General features: G+C 41.4%; 2 protein-coding genes across 6 annotated transcripts in view; one reads left to right on the top strand and one right to left on the bottom strand.

The window, feature by feature from the left end:
- The window catches only part of PTPRT (protein tyrosine phosphatase receptor type T), a 778,873-nt gene extending 763,568 nt beyond the window's left edge, over window positions 1-15,305 (top strand). For all 5 annotated transcript variants that reach the window (XM_050917254.1, XM_050917256.1, XM_050917255.1 and 2 more), the window contains 4 exons: window positions 1,773-1,898; window positions 3,277-3,440; window positions 4,068-4,203; window positions 4,608-15,305. In XM_050917254.1, coding sequence (XP_050773211.1) covers window positions 1,773-1,898; window positions 3,277-3,440; window positions 4,068-4,203; window positions 4,608-4,661 — 480 coding nt within the window. In that variant the 3' untranslated portion in view covers window positions 4,662-15,305. The remainder of the gene's footprint in view (window positions 1-1,772; window positions 1,899-3,276; window positions 3,441-4,067; window positions 4,204-4,607) is intronic.
- The window catches only part of LOC127030720 (uncharacterized), a 549,169-nt gene that overhangs the window by 518,910 nt on the left and 14,490 nt on the right, over window positions 1-15,769 (bottom strand). The window lies entirely within an intron of this gene.

The following is a 15,769-nucleotide window of genomic DNA, read 5'->3' as shown; positions in this document are numbered from 1 at the left end:
CCTAAAATAATTTTCAGTACTAAAGCTTGCAAGGTGAAGAGGGGTTACCCTTGCTGGTGCGTTGGCATTTGCACTCAGTGTCATGATGGGTAGCATCAGAAAGGGAAATTTGTGGGACTGTGCAGGAAATTTGCGGTATGACATTGCTACTTCACGCATTGTAGTTCTTGCTAAACAGCAGAAGTGGCCTCGAGCACTTTGCACTTTATAACTTAATTTTTCATCAGCTCCTCACTCTTTTCAAAATATTTCCCCCCTGAAGGCTGCTGTTATGATGCTGCCTTTATTAGTGCTAATGGAAAAACCAGTCACATTCTCATCAGGGGGATTCTCCAAGCAGAATGAATGATGTGGAATCTGATTCACTTCTGCTCCTCTCTGCATTAAGGTACCTCCAGTTCAGCCTTTCTAAAGACCAAGCTGTTGGTGTGACCAGTTTTCTGAGTCCTAAGTGTCTGAAATCTCAAATACAATTTATCTAGGATCCCTGGTCCTTCAGGACTCGTTCTGTTCTATCTCATTCATCAAACCTGATTTTATGTCCTGGGAATGAATCCAAAGTAGTTTTTAATCTTATTGGTTGCCCAACAAACTGGAAAGAAACAGTCCTGCACATTCTCTGGAAATATGAAACCTCTTTTCCTGGTTATTTAACATTTAGGGTCTGGAAAAATGAAATCCTCCAGCATTAGCACTCCGGTATTTTTGCTGGCCACCTTTCACCAGCAATGCCATATCATGCTTTGTTTTTCCTTGTTGCACTTTAAGGGAAAGGAGAGGAGATCTGGTGATTAATTATGAACTGAAAATTACACTGTCCTGAGATCTGGTGTCTGCCAAACTAAGTCCTGGACCAGTGCCAAAAAAACACTGCTAGCTCAAAGGACAAATGACAGTTTTAAAGTTACACACCTTATAAGCCATCAGCACAAGGAATTAGTTTTATATCACTTAAGAGAGTGAGATTTCTGCAACGAAAAATCAATTGTATCAGGATGTTGCACTCACCATACTAGCTTTGTATGATGTCTGTCCATAGTTATCTAATCTAAGCATTTATGCTACAATCATCACCATATTATCAGAGAGACTAATCATTTTAAAATGTAATTTTGAAGACCAGCATGTGGTATGGTGATGACCTTACAACATCCCAGAACCATTCTGCAGAAGCTTCAGCAATTCTACAGCTATCCTGGCAAGACAGAAACGCCCTTCGCTGATTGAGTTCATAATGCAGGATCCCAGATGAGTGGCAACTTTCATAGCTCCTATATTGAAATGAGGACATCCAACAGTCAATCATTATATATTAATAAAAACAAAACACATAAAAGGTTCAGTTGTGATTTAATCTGAGGTGTGAGATGTGTGATTTTTTAAACCAGTCTGGCTTGTCCCCTTCCTAGATGCTAGTAAACTCAAAATATAAAAAAGTTGGCTGCACAGAGAAATAAAAGTTCCACTTGGGTAGAACTAAGATTAATCTTCTTAGTATTGAGTGTTTCCTCATTAACTCACAACACAAAACCTCTGTGCTTCATATTAAATTCACTCACGGACACTAATCTATTAACACTCCTTTTAAATCTATACTCCTGCAGAAACTTTGTCTGCCAGCCACTTTAAAGGCCAGGGCTTCCATATCCTCTGTAATGCTGGGTTTAGATTACAGTTCCTGAACTGGGTGTGAGGTTAGAAGAAGAAAAGAGGATTGATAGTTTCTTAGCCTGCACGTGACCTACTTTCTATTTGTCTTGCACCCTGACTAGCTCTGCATGCAGTACTGGCCAGAGAAAACGTCCTGTTGTTATGGTCCAATCCAGGTGGAGTTTGTTTCAGCAGACATTGATGAGGATATCATCAATAGGATATTCCGGATCTGCAACATGGCCAGGGTAAGATCGGTGACATCCCAGATGATCCATTTATTCATTCATCGGTCCTGTTCTGTCAAATAGTTGCTCAGACAGACAAGGGGCAGGGGTGCCACCTAATCCCAAGGCCGCGTAAAAAAATCCATTGCAGGATTTTCTTGCCACTGCTACAGGTGGAATCTTGTAGCTGCACCCCTCTCCAGAAGGTAGAAGACTTCTCGGTAAAATCACAAGGTGAATAATGTGAACTGGATTTCTGTCCTTAACTGGAAAGCGTTTTCTGTATGTCCTGGAGGGCATGTTACCTTAATCAACTAGCAGTCAATGTAAAATCATCATTAATTCTATTAGCTAAAGTAGGATATTGTTATCTCCATTCCATCTCTGCCAACCATTTGTGCTGAAGGGTATAGGAGCTCCTATCTCTGAAGTTCAGTGCAGTGCTGCTTGGCTAAACTGTTGGGGTTCCCAGTTGCCACTGTGCCCCTATTAATAAGGAACTGTCACCTTTATAAAATGTTTTCACTCGGCATCCATTAGCCCCAACCCTACAGATGGGAGGAAACAGCCCTAACCATGCTCACAAACCAGGGTTATTTGTATAATGGACCCAATTACAGTTATTGCACTGCTGCAGTGGATAACCTTGATATTTACTGTGTTGTTTCAGTACAGATTTCCCACTCGGTTAGGTACTATCCCCATATTTTCTGTTCCTCTCACTGTTAGAAATGGAGATGCCAACTGGTCTTTGAAAATAATCCCAGTGCCCCATGTATCTGCCTCTGAGTTTGAGTTTATGCAACAGCTTGGTTGTGCCATTAAAGAGGCAATTATGGGTTGGTCTGTGCTACTGGTAAAATCACCATTAGGATCTTATATCTGCTCTTTTCCCCCATTGTTTTTTTTGAATGACTGCTTTGTCTCCTCTCCATATAGTATCACCAACCTCTGAAACAGGCGAGAGGGGAAGAGAATAAATATTTTGTTCATTCTTCCACCATGAGATGACTTTATTCCCGAATAAAAACAGTTATTTTCAGAGCCCCATTTTCTTCCGGGCCTTTTAGCAGTCTCAACTAAAGCCTTTCCAGAAAAAACTTCCTTTTCCTCAAAACCTGAAACCACTCTAATTCTCTGGATTTATTTTTCTTTCTTTGGAAAGAGATGGAGGCCTTGCACCCAGCTGCAGCGTGCTTCCTTCTGGCCTGTAGCCTAGTTGTACTCATTTTGTTGTTGTTAAGTTATACACTGATTTGTAGGAATAATTACTTATTTTGGTGATGTTATGCATCACCAAATGCATATGTAACCTATGACTACTACTCCCTCGCATACCCCTGCTCTTCCTCCCTATCTTTCTGATGGTATAATGGAAGTGGATAACAATTTGTTTTAGCCCCAGGATGGATATCGTATAGTACAGCATTTGCAGTACATTGGCTGGCCAGCATACCGGGACACCCCTCCATCCAAACGCTCCCTCCTGAAGGTGGTCAGACGGCTAGAGAAATGGCAGGAGCAGTACGATGGGAGAGATGGACGCACTGTTGTCCACTGCCTGTAAGTATGGCTGGGAATACTTCCTAACCTATGGTGCAGGACAAAAAGAATTGATTATAGATGTCTACTTCTGTCTGTTCAGAGGCCCCAATCCTGATTGGTGTCTCAATGTGCTATTGTAATACAAATATGATCGGTTACAATTAATTGATTAGATACTGAATAGTTTTGAGCATACATCATAAAGGTGGCAAGACTTTTCCATCATGGTCAATGCAACGTTTATTAGTTAATTCTAATTCTTGTATAACACTTTCCATGTGACTATCTAAAAAAAACCCTGTACAGACTTTAATGAATGAAACCTCACAAGATTACAAGTGACTTCGGTATTATTCCTGTTTTAAAGATGAGAAAACTGAGGCACAGGGAGGTGAAGTGACTTGCCCAAGGCCACTAAGTTTGATTGTGTCTTTCAAGTCACATTCCTATATTCTAATCTCTAAACCGTTGTCTTGCTCATCTTCAAACCCGCTGAAGCTTCCTGCCTGCATGGGGCCTGCACGTGGTACCTCCAGTGATGCATGCTTTTGAATCTGGGAAAGCACTGCCCTTTGCAGGGTGCTTGCCTCCATGTGCCAGTCCCCTGCATCCCTTTATAAACTCCCTCTTTTCTTCCATGTCTAGGAATGGTGGTGGACGCAGTGGCACCTTCTGTGCCATCTGCAGCGTCTGTGAAATGATTCAGCAGCAAAATATCATTGACGTATTCCACATAGTGAAGACGTTACGGAATAACAAATCCAATATGGTGGAGTCACTGGTAAGTGTCCCTCCCTTACACACCTGCATATGATGCAGTGAGTAAAGAACGAGTTTAAAAAAAAAAAGTACTTCAGGGTATTGCCCAATATGAATTAAATTAGATCAGTCAATTAGAGTGAATGATTTCCCTCAGGTGTGTGTGAGAGTTGCAGTAAGGACGTGCATGAAATGATGAATATTCAGTATTATGACTGTATGGGCACATCTTTTTCTTCCAGTGTCTTGGTACCCTTTTTGTCCCCTGCCAGTGCCAGAGAAGTGCAATTGGGTCTATAAGTTATTAAAAGTTTAACTCTTGGAGCCCGATCGTGCCAAGTGGAGTGGAAATGGGAATGAAACAGGATCAGGCTATTAAGAACTCACTGCTACCATTTTACCACTGGCTTTTTCTTTCTCTTTCAGGAACAATATAAATTTGTATACGAGGTTGCACTGGAATACTTGAGTTCATTTTAGCCTAGCAGAGATGGGGGTCTACTGGATTCCAGACCCCCAAGTCTGAAGAACACTTTTTTTCCCCGCACTAAAGGGCAGTAATGGGTGTGGGGAGAGCCAGACTCTCCACACTGAAGCAAGGGTCAGAGAGTACTGACCTCAGTGCCATTGGGAGGAGAAGGTGATCCCTGTGTTTGCTGCTGCCTGCTTTCTATTGGAGCATCTACTGCTTCCTCCTAGCGTACAAATTGGCTAAACAGGAGACGGGCTGGAAGACTGTGCTTTCTAATCTCCTCCAACCTCTTCTCTACCACTTTGGATGTGTATTTTTGCTTTCCTTGATACAAAGGAAAAAAATACTGGAATATTCTATCTTTTAAACAGCTCCTTTTTCTGTTTTCAAATCCCACCCTTTAATTTTTGAATTTCGTGCATCAGCCATTTGGAAAAATGAGAGAACCACAGGGAACACGTGAGACTTTTGGTTACAATTAATCCACCTGATCTATTTTTTTCAAGTGAAAATGCCATCAACAAGAAGTTGAAGTTCTCTTCCCCTTTCCTGTTCTCCCTAGACATAAGACTAGGTGGTGGAATTGGGAAGCTGTTCATGGATTCGCTGCACCAACTACTACACAAGCTTTTCCTTCCAGATCCTGCTTGACTTCCAAGACTGTGCATGAACTGGTTACATCTCTCTGATTCATGTTAGTGTCCTGGCTGGTGAAGCAAATAATAAAAAAATGGGTTTCACAGCCATTTGAGCAAACAAACCCTCCATCAAACCAATTGCATTTGGTTTGTAAATTTGCTATTTTTTTACCACATTTTTCAAGGATTTGCCGGGGTGCAGTGTCTCTTTAAAAAGAAGAGTATAAAGTAGATACCTGTTGATGATGATGATATACTATAGATCATTATTATTTATATCACTGTAGCACTTAGGAGACCTAGTCATGGACCAGTATCCCATTGTGCCAGGTCCAGACACAGAACAGAAAGATAATTCCTTCTTCTGAGTTTACAGTCTAAGCGTATGTCTCCAATGCAGAGTTAATCTGGATTTTTACCTGAGTTTTAGCCCAACCCCTCTCCCCACCATCCACACAGGAAAACCTCAAACCTGATTATGGAAAGGCTTTAGGTGTGGATTAGAATGCAGGTTCCTCTTTAACTCTGTCCAGAACCTGATCACTTTGCAGTGAGAATGCAGGCTAAATCACTCTGATGCCCTGCCCTCCAATGCACTGCCCACAATTCCTCCCTAAGGACGGAAATTCTTCTGCAATAGACTAGGAAAGAATTTTAGAGCACACCTCAGAACAAATAACATGGGAGATGCCTCCAGGCACACACAGGTGAGTGCAGAAACAGTGAGGACACACTAGCACAGATAGGTCTTTGTAGTGGGGATGCTCGCAACTGGGTGTGCAGATCCAGGTGCTGATCACCTGGGTTAACTGTGCATTGTAGACATAGCAACCGTATGATTTTATTTTGGGGATTGACTAAGCTTTCTATGCTGTCTGTACCCAAACTGTTGTACAATCAGACCTAATTGCGTGATTATCTAGCTCTCCAGGCCATGAGATTTCTAAATGGTAACCCATTCAGGCTGTATGAAAGGTTATGCACATTAAACACAAAACTAGTTTGGTATTTTCTGGTTTTGTGAAAAGGTAAGAAAAATGTTTCAGCAGCACAGGAAACTTTACATCACAAGCAAAAAGGTATTTGCTTTGCTCTGCAAAAATTTCTGCATTAAAATTTCCATTAACTCTTTGAAACAAGCCCTGGATATGTGTTGCCCAGTCTTATCTCTTTGTAGCTATAGAAAAGTGTGTTAACTGGTTAATCAGAAAAAGGTTAGATTTTAATCTCAGAGTGTAAATTGATTTAGATGAACCAGATCTTTCAGTATTCAGGATTTTTATTTATTCAGCTATGTATCTTAAGGCAGCAGAGATAAGAGGTGGTTGTCTGCATTTGACTAGATTCTGGGAAAGGCAGGCTTTTTAAAATCTAGACTTTCCATCAAAGCTTGACAGAAGAAAAGAGTTTAATAAAACTGTAACTCCTCATCCCTCAACGGAGTTTTCCCATCCTTTTGTCAGTACCCAGATCCTTCAAACCCAGAGCCTATGGTTGGACCCTCTGTCACACTGATTTTCCACATGTGGAAAGCAGTGTAACTATGTCTAGTTTCAGCTTTCAGTGACTGGATTGCATTATACCTTTGACAACCAAGCAGACAAAAGTGTAACGCAGTCCAATGGCTGGAAGGTGAAGTTAGACAAATTCAGACTGGAAATAAAGTGTACATTTTTAACAGTGAAAGCAATTAACCATTAGAACTATTTACCGAAGGTGTGGTGAGCTTTCCATCGCTGGCCATTTTTAAATCACAATTGGATTTGCTGTAGCTCAAAGAGAATTATTTTGAGGGAAGTTCTGTGGACAGACTAGATGATCACCAGGGCTCTGTCTGGCCTTAGAATCTATGAATCAGCATTCTTTTTTTTTAAAAAAAAAAATATATTACCATGTATCTTAGTTCAGAAGGCACCCCTGAGTAGTTACCACTCGTTAGACTTCCCACGTTAACAAGAGATTTTGGATTTTAGGCTTGTCCTTACAAGTGAGTGTCCTGAAATAAGGTAGCAAGTAAGTCCGATTTTGTCCCAAAGTATCCTGCATGCCGTACAGTACCTGTGTCCACCCACACCCATTCCGTTGTGCCCTTTTTGGACTGGTTCCTTGTATTGTTTGCAACAAAAACACAAGATGATGTTGTGTAACTGTAGAGGAGTGTTTAGTGCGTGTGTGCCATTTTATGAAAACAGAATTTCTCTTTTTGCCATTCATCCATGCAAAGAATCCTGAAAGAATATAAGAAGAGTGGAGAAACTGTTGTGCAGGGAATGCAAAGGCAGGTATGAAAATTAGTGGTTAGATGACAGGTAGCATGTTGTAACTATGTGGTGCAACAAATGTGGTGCTAAATTCCACTTGAATGGAGGAGGAAAGGAAGCACTACATAGCGGGCCAGGATTTTTCTCCAGTTGCAGAAATTAAATTAGGTTATGTCTAAACTGGCACCTTCATTGCTAAAACTTTTGTTGCTGCAGTGTAGAGGATGCCTTAGTGTCAGTTCACTCGGTCCATCAAGTTAAAGGAAATCATTCCCACCCGCCCAAATCCTTTGCAAAGAAAAAGTGCTGTGTGTTTGAATACAATTCACTCATCTTCAGCCAGGGTATTTAAAAAGAATTGCCTTCTGTTCCGTGTGAAAAAACACCCCCCTGAACAACAAAAGTTTTAGCGACGAAAAGCATCTGTGTGGACAGCGCTTCGTCAGTGGGAGTCATGCTCCTGTTGACATGCTACTGCCGCTCCCTGGGGGTAGTTTTGTTTTGTCACCAGGAGAGCTCTCTCCCGGCAATAAAGAGCGGCAACGCAGTGCAACTTACAGTGGCATGACTGCCGCGGCGCAGCCGTGCCATTGTAAGGGTCGCAGTGTAGAGGTTGCCTTAATGTCAGTTCACTCAGTCCATCAAGTTAAAGGAAATCATTCCCACCCGCCCAAATCCTTCGCAAAGAAAAAGTGCTGTGTGTTTGAATACAATTCACTCATCTTCAGCCAGGCTATTTAAAAAGAATTGCCGTCTGTTCCTTGAATTATTCCTGTTTGGGGGCCTTGGCTGTGTGCTTGTTGGTTTGGGGGTTTATTATTATTTTTTTGGTAATCCTTTCATAACATAAGTTTTCTTAGGACCTCATTCACTGCTTACAATCAAGTTAATATCTTGAAAACATCAACTAATATTCAATGTGCACTATAGTTGTACATGGAAATTCACAAGAACGTACTAGCAATTGAGGTCTCTGTCTAAATCAGAAATAGGACACACTGGATAATAGTTCAAACAAAAAGGGGCAGAGAGGTGGGCAATGAGATCTGTCAGTGGCAAAAAGGAAGATAAACAAGAATGTGAGAAGCAGGGGCAGCTCCAGGCTTAGGGATAGCACGAAAGAAAGTGGATAAATAGACAAAAGTAGCAGCTACAAAGGAGGCTTGGGTGGAGAGAAGTAGGTGTCAGACTTGAGAACAGAGCTTATCTGGGAGTAGAGTTGTGTGAGGAACTCAAAGGTTTGAGTTCATTGATTTGGTACTCAACACATGACTCAATCTAAATAGATAAAAGAGGTGACGGGAATTGAGTAGAGGGACAGAGGGAAGAAACAGTACCAGCCAACACATAGCATAAAGTTGCTTATTAAATCCTATTTGAAATAGTGTATGCAGTCCTGGTCACCCTACCATAGGAATGCTATTAATGCCTTAGAGAGTGCAGCACACAGCAAAAAAGATACCACCAGGTTAGAAGAATGAAATATGAGTTGGGTTTATTCTTCTTAGAGGAAAAAATAGAAGCTTTGAAGTGAGCTAACAGAGGCTTTATCAATCCTGAAAAGGATTACTAGTAGTAGGGAGTGGAATTGGCCTTTAGTAAGGCTTTTGATATAGTCCCCAATGACGTTCTCATAAGCAAGCCAGGGAAATGGACTAAACATAACTACTATAGGATGGGTGCATAACTAGCTGAAAGACCATTCTCAAGGAGTAGTCATCAGTGGTTCACTGTCAAACTCTAGTGGGGTGCTGCAAGGATCTGTCCTGGGTCCAGTACTTTCACTGAAGACTTGGATGATGGAGTGGAGGGTATGCTTGTACAATTTTCAGATGTCATCAACCTTGGAGGGGTTACTAGCACTTTGGAGACAAGGATAAGAATCCAAAATTATTTTGATAAATTGGAGAATTGGGCTGAGATCAGCAAGATGAAATCCAATAAAGACAAGTGCCAAAATACTGTATTTAGCAAGGAAAAATCAAATGCACAAATATATAACTGGGGAATAACTAGCAAGGCAACAGCAGTGCAGAAAAGGATCTGGGGGATGTAGTGGATCACAAGTTGAGTCTGTGGCAACAGTGTGATGCTGTTGTGAAAAAGGCAAATGCTATTCTGGGATGTTAGTGTAATACAGGGGTCCCCAACGCGAGAGGCGTCGCCGCCAAAATGCCGCAGAAATTTGGCGGCATTTCGGCGGATGCTCCACCGCCACGGGCGCCAGACGAAAAGGTTGGGAACCACTGGCGTAATATATAAGACACAAGTGGTAATTGTTCTGCTCTGTGTGGCACTGATGAAGCCCCAGCCGGAGTACTGTTCAAGTTATGGGCACCATATTCAGGAAAAATGTGGAGAAATTGGAGATAGTCCAAAGTAAAGCAACAAACTGACAGGACATTTAGAAAGCGTGACTTAAAAGATTGAAAGAATTGGACATGTTCACTTTAGAGAATAGAAGGTTGAGGGGGGGAGGCATCATAAGTCTTCAAATGTGTAAAAGAGGGATGGTGATTGATTGGTTTCCATGTTCACTGAGGGTAGGACAAGAAGTAATTGGCTTTGCAGCAAAGGATTAGGAACATCTTTATCGCTCTAGGGACAGGTAAGCACTGGAACACTTTACTAGGGAGGCTGCGGAATCCCCATCATTTGAGATTTTAAGAACCAGTTAGACACTTACCTGTCAAGGATAGCACAGGCATGCTTAATCCTGACTCCGTGCAGGGATATGGACTAGATGACCTCCTGAGGTCCATTCTAGTCCTACATTTCTATGATTCTTTGAAAAACACTAGAGGAATTTATTTGAGGACTCCATTTTTTCATTTGAAATATAGGAAAATTTGATACTGACAGTATTTCACCAATTCTAATGAGTCTCTATCCTAGTTTACAACCATGCCTCGGTGTTCATAGTGTGTGCTTATGAATGGCACAATACTGGTCTTGGTGATCATCTAAACTTCAAGAAACTGGGAACAATTAAGGAAACAGGAGGAACTACCTCATGCAAAGGATAATTAACACGTGGGATAAATTGCTCAGAGGATACTGAAGCAAAGAATCCAAGGGATAACTAGACAATTTGCTGTAGATGAAAGAGACTAAGGGTTTGTTTAGACGAACAGTTAGTGCACAGCAAGCTGGGGTGTGAATCTACAGTGCAATAGTATGCTATGTGCTAGGTGTCTGTGGCGACCCTGCTACCACACACTAAAAGTTCCCTAGTGCACTTTGATCTACCCTGCTTTGAAGCAGGAGGAGATAAAAGTACAGTAGGGAACTTTTAGTGTGAGGTAGCAGGGTCCACATGAACAGTTAATGCATGATACGCTAGTGATCTGTAACTTTAGGCCTTAGCTTTCCGTGCATTAACTGTTTGTATAGACCAGCCCTGAGTGGTTTGATCATGGGGATTTGGGGGAGGGGGGGGTTAAAAAAAAAGAAGCAGGTGTATAAGAGCAGCAGATCTTCTCATAATTTTTTTACCTTAACATAATATCTTCAAAATTAGATCATGGGCCAGTTATTTATTATTTTCAAATTTATTTTGGGGTGGAACAGTGCACATTATATAATGTATATGGACCTGCGGTGCTAAATGCATGGCAAGTCATGAACAGTTTCGCCATTCGTGGGTGCGTTATCACATCCACATCATTTGTGGGATTCAGCCAAATAACAAGTGTTGTCAAGCTGGCACCACAAAGAGTAGACGCTTGTAGTTCCATTGGACTCACTTTGGAGACCTTTGGACAAATTCTACCTTCAAGTCCTTTAGTGCAAGCCCAGTGGAGTGTAAATGAGGCCAAAATATGGCCCTTGGAGTCTAATTCTATCTTAAGGCCCAACTCCTCCACCTTCACTCACATTCAGTACTACCTCCCACAGGTGAGTAGTCCTGTTGAAGTCTGTGGGACTACTTACAGGAGTAACGTATGTAAATAAGCATGGCAGAACTGAGTCCTTGGGTAGCAAATAAAGGTGATTTTGATTATTTCATTCTTGTCCATAATTTGACGTGACCAGTTGTCTCTGCTCAAGAGAAACTTTGGACTGAACTAACAAGAAGTGCTTCAGTTCATGACTGAAGTGCTTTGGCAGAGTTGTACAGAACAACTATATGGAACATAGTGTCTCCTTGCACAATACCTTGTTCCAGCCATTTTTTTGTGCTCTGCTGGGTATCACTCTAATCAAGTTTTAAGCATTTAAGTTTGTAATATTTACCCCTTGTTCTGTGTGCATGAGCCATTCGGCCAAATAAAAGATTTTCACATCTATAGAAAAGCTGTAGTCTCTGGCTGTTCCCAGTACACCGAGGCATTCTTACGTGTCCCATAACATCGGCACTCAACGTATCTTAGTTCTTTGAGCCATGTATTGTGTGTACATTTGTACATACACAAATGTACACCCATACTAATACAGGGAGATGTGATTTACAGACCAACATTTAATATCTAGCGACAACTAGAAGTGATGATTTATATCTTCAGCTATATAACTGAACCGAAAATAGCAAATGCTCTCACTGTTCCTCACGCACAAACACTCAAAAAGAATGACCAAACAAAACACAGAATGTTACATAGAAATTTTGGGGACTGCCCAGGCCCCTATAAATCTGGTATTTTTAACCCTTCCCAAACATCAATGTTTCATGCTTTTGGAACAGAAGGGGAGGCCTACTATTCTTTCTATTCCAGGAGGCTGAGTGGGGGAAATGAACAACACTGGAAAGAGATGTTTCAATGGAAACTCTCACCATGTTCTTTCTCTGTGTTATTCTCATTCATAACCCTTTACATTATGTGCTGCTGTGTTTATGCTAAGATCAGAAGAATGCAGGTAATACCAAATTCCAATGTTTGAAGCCCCCCTACCCACCGCAGGGCCCAAATGGAGAGGTCAGGACATAGCAGAAGGAAGAGAAGGTTTGGGAGATAATACACCAAGAAACAAATTAAAGAAGGGGTGCTCAAGCTGAGGTCTTTGAAATTTGAAGTATCCTTGTTTGTAAAACCGAGAACATGATCAAATGCTCTCCCAGGCATGCATGTCACCTCTGTATTCATATATGGGATATGGGGGTGGGGACAAGTGAGTTGTCTGCCAGGAAAATATAATTGCCTTGCAATTAATTTAAAGAGATCAGCATTATCTGGTGGTAAAATTCCTGTGCTACAATTACTCTTGATGTTGTCCCTGTGCTACATCCACAGATAGTAGTTCAAACACTGCCAGGGTCATCTCAGAAGCTTGCTGGGGGCCTGCTGTGCTTCTAAGGGTTCTTTCAGTCTCTTTAGTTTGGAACAGATGTGCTGTATGTGAGGGTGTGTGGACGGGGATGACAAGGAGGCAGATGCGCCATCTGATATATGATACTTTGCATAGATGCAAATCTCAGAATGGCCATTGACTGTGCATTAGCCCACTAACGGCTGCCAGAGGGCTTTGGATATTGTGCCTCCTAGAAGATCCTGGAGCATGTGTTAGAATAAAATGCTGTTAGCCTCTCTTCTCCTCCCCCTCACCCCTACAATTCATTAGCCCGGACTGGGTGCCCAGCTAATCAAAAGGTAAACATTAGCCATTCAATATATCAGTGATAGTCACGCTGTTAATTCCCACATATGTTATTTATTTAGATGTTGGTCTTGTACAAATTCCTGACATATATTTAACAAGACACGAGTGTCACCTCTTGAAGTTTTATCTCCAAAAGAACACAGTACTTCTTTCTCCAGGTACAGCACCAGGTTTATTAGCCAGCAGCATCAATGGTGGGCTGGTTCAGTTATTGGGGGTGCTACTGGAAACAACCACCATGCTCTATCTTTTATTAACCTAGAATATCAGAATTTGTCCTGCTCTTCCAGGGTTTTACCAGTTTATACATATATGCTAGAAGAATGTAACATTTTCCATGATTTAAAACAGGAATGTGGGGTAGGTCTATTTTAGATTATAGCATGTTTCAACAGAGAAACTGAATTTGGTCCTCTCAGATGTGAAAACCCATTGAGACCGGAAAGTAAGTTAAGCAAAATAATGTTCTTACCATAAGGCCAAACGTTGGTGCCACTGAAGTTAATGACAAAACCCTTGCTGACATCAAAGGGCCCCTAGTCTTGAGACTTTCTTTGCTGAGGGAGGAGATTTGCCTCTCTCTGTAAAAAGCCTCCATTGTATTTAGTAAACTACAAAGATTAAGCCACAATTTCATGTTAACCAGAACTTTTGGCAGCGCCTTCAGTTTGTAAAAGCCTTGCAGTTCCCAGTTCCCCCTCCTCTGCACCATCTCAAAGCATCTAACAGATTTTCTGATCCACATTACCCTTAATGCATCCTGATCCTCTGGAAACAGAAAAATATGCACTAGATTGAAAGACTTGGATTTACCATTAGGCACAGAGAATTCCAGATGGCTGCATTTGTAATGTAAACTATTAATGTGCAAGGGAATGGGAAGATTCTGCACGAAAATGAATGATAAATGCTGGTGATTGTAGGGGCTTTCCTGGAAGAACAAACGGCTGAAATGGAAAAAAGAATCAAATGCACCAAAATGGGAACCACAAAGCCTCTATAATTCTGGTATTTATAACCATTACCCAACACCCAGCTGTATCATGCTTTTGGAACAGAAGGGGAGGTGCAAATAAAAGTGTGTACTTGCTAGGACCAATTCTGATCTCATGTACGCTGGATTTCCATCAGTTACCAGTGTGAGATCAGAATCAGGTCCTAGGACTATACCGAACATTTGTTTATACTATAGCAGATGTACCTCTAATGTGTAGTACCATGGAGGACTATTTGCTGGTTATATCCATGAGCCAGTGGTTTCTGACTGGAGGCCTTTGAGACGCCGTTTTTCATGTTGAGTTGCAGAAGCGCCCGTGTTTGCAGAATGCAGAGCTAAGCACATGGGAGCACTGCCACCATACAGCATGCTTTTATGAGTTCATCTACTCTAAAAATCACCCCAAAGCAAATGGTGAAGTTAAAAGCTTTGAACAGTATCAAGTGATATCTCTAGTGTGTGCAAAACAGAACCGGCATTACCCTCTCACCCTTCTCAGCCATTCTTACTTCTCCAACACCGATGCTCTCCTTTATGCCAAAAGATTTAGCTGCAGTCTCACTGTGTTCAGCTCATGCAAACTAAATCCACCTCCCCATTGACCTTTTCACCATCCTGCTGAAACCTAAATGTATGAGCCTCACTCAAAGGTTCTTTACTAGATTTGTTGCCACTTGACCCAGCAACGCTGAGGGAACATCTGGGTAAGCAGCATCCTGTATCAGCTGCTAGATTCCTGTTTCAGTGCCCTGGATGCAACTATTTTGCTGGCTGGGAGAAGTGTGGCATGAGAATTAAAATCTCTTTTCTGTTGCAGTTTCCCCGAGTCCTCATGATTATTGTACAGTTTGGATGTTTGATAGATAAAGCACGGTACAATAAAAATGAAAAAAATAAATAAATACAAAAAAACTCAGCACTGTGCATTCAGTGTTTTTTTCCTTTCTGGCTTAAAAGAAGGAAGGTAAATAATGTCAAGTCAATGAATATCAGATATATTTTTTGACTGTACATTACAGTGAAGTGTAATTTTTTTTTACGACTGCGAGTCCATCTTATTTATTCTTGTAAATTTTCCCAGACAATGTTTGTAATATGGGCTGTGTTGCAAATCCATACAATAAAGCTGTGATCCAAGATGAATGGTTTACTAAGAGACTCTTGCATTGGTGCCTCTTTTTGTGGGGGTGAGAGGGCTGGAGTTCTGCCAGCGTATGTGGTGGAAAGATTGTGAAGAAAAGCTAGGAAGGATCATGAGAGACCTGCTTGTTGCAGTGCTGATGGACACATGACTTTGCATGATTGTTAAGGCTCACGACAGAAGCAAAGAGAAGGGTCAACATACCAGCCACCCTTTTCTGGTTAACGTGTTTACATCTGCTGTTAGTTTTGGATCTTGCTTTATAGGAGAAGTCCGTGTTTGTGAAAGTTAGGAACTTGCTAATCACCTGCTGAAGCCAACCAGAGTGTTCCAAAGCTTTCCCATCATTAGCTCACTGTTTGCAATACCTCTTTGCTATTCGAGTTTTCGATCTCTCCTGAATAGCAACTGCTAATACTGTGGTCTTTTTTTTTTTTTCTGGCATCTGCTATGGAATAGAACAGTGGCTCTCAAACTTTTG

Source organism: Gopherus flavomarginatus, chromosome 11, assembly GCF_025201925.1.
Source record: "Gopherus flavomarginatus isolate rGopFla2 chromosome 11, rGopFla2.mat.asm, whole genome shotgun sequence".
In the NCBI taxonomy this organism is placed as follows: Eukaryota; Metazoa; Chordata; order Testudines; family Testudinidae; genus Gopherus; species Gopherus flavomarginatus.
Note: the sequence above shows the minus strand (reverse complement) of the source record. Positions and strands in the feature narration are given on the sequence as shown.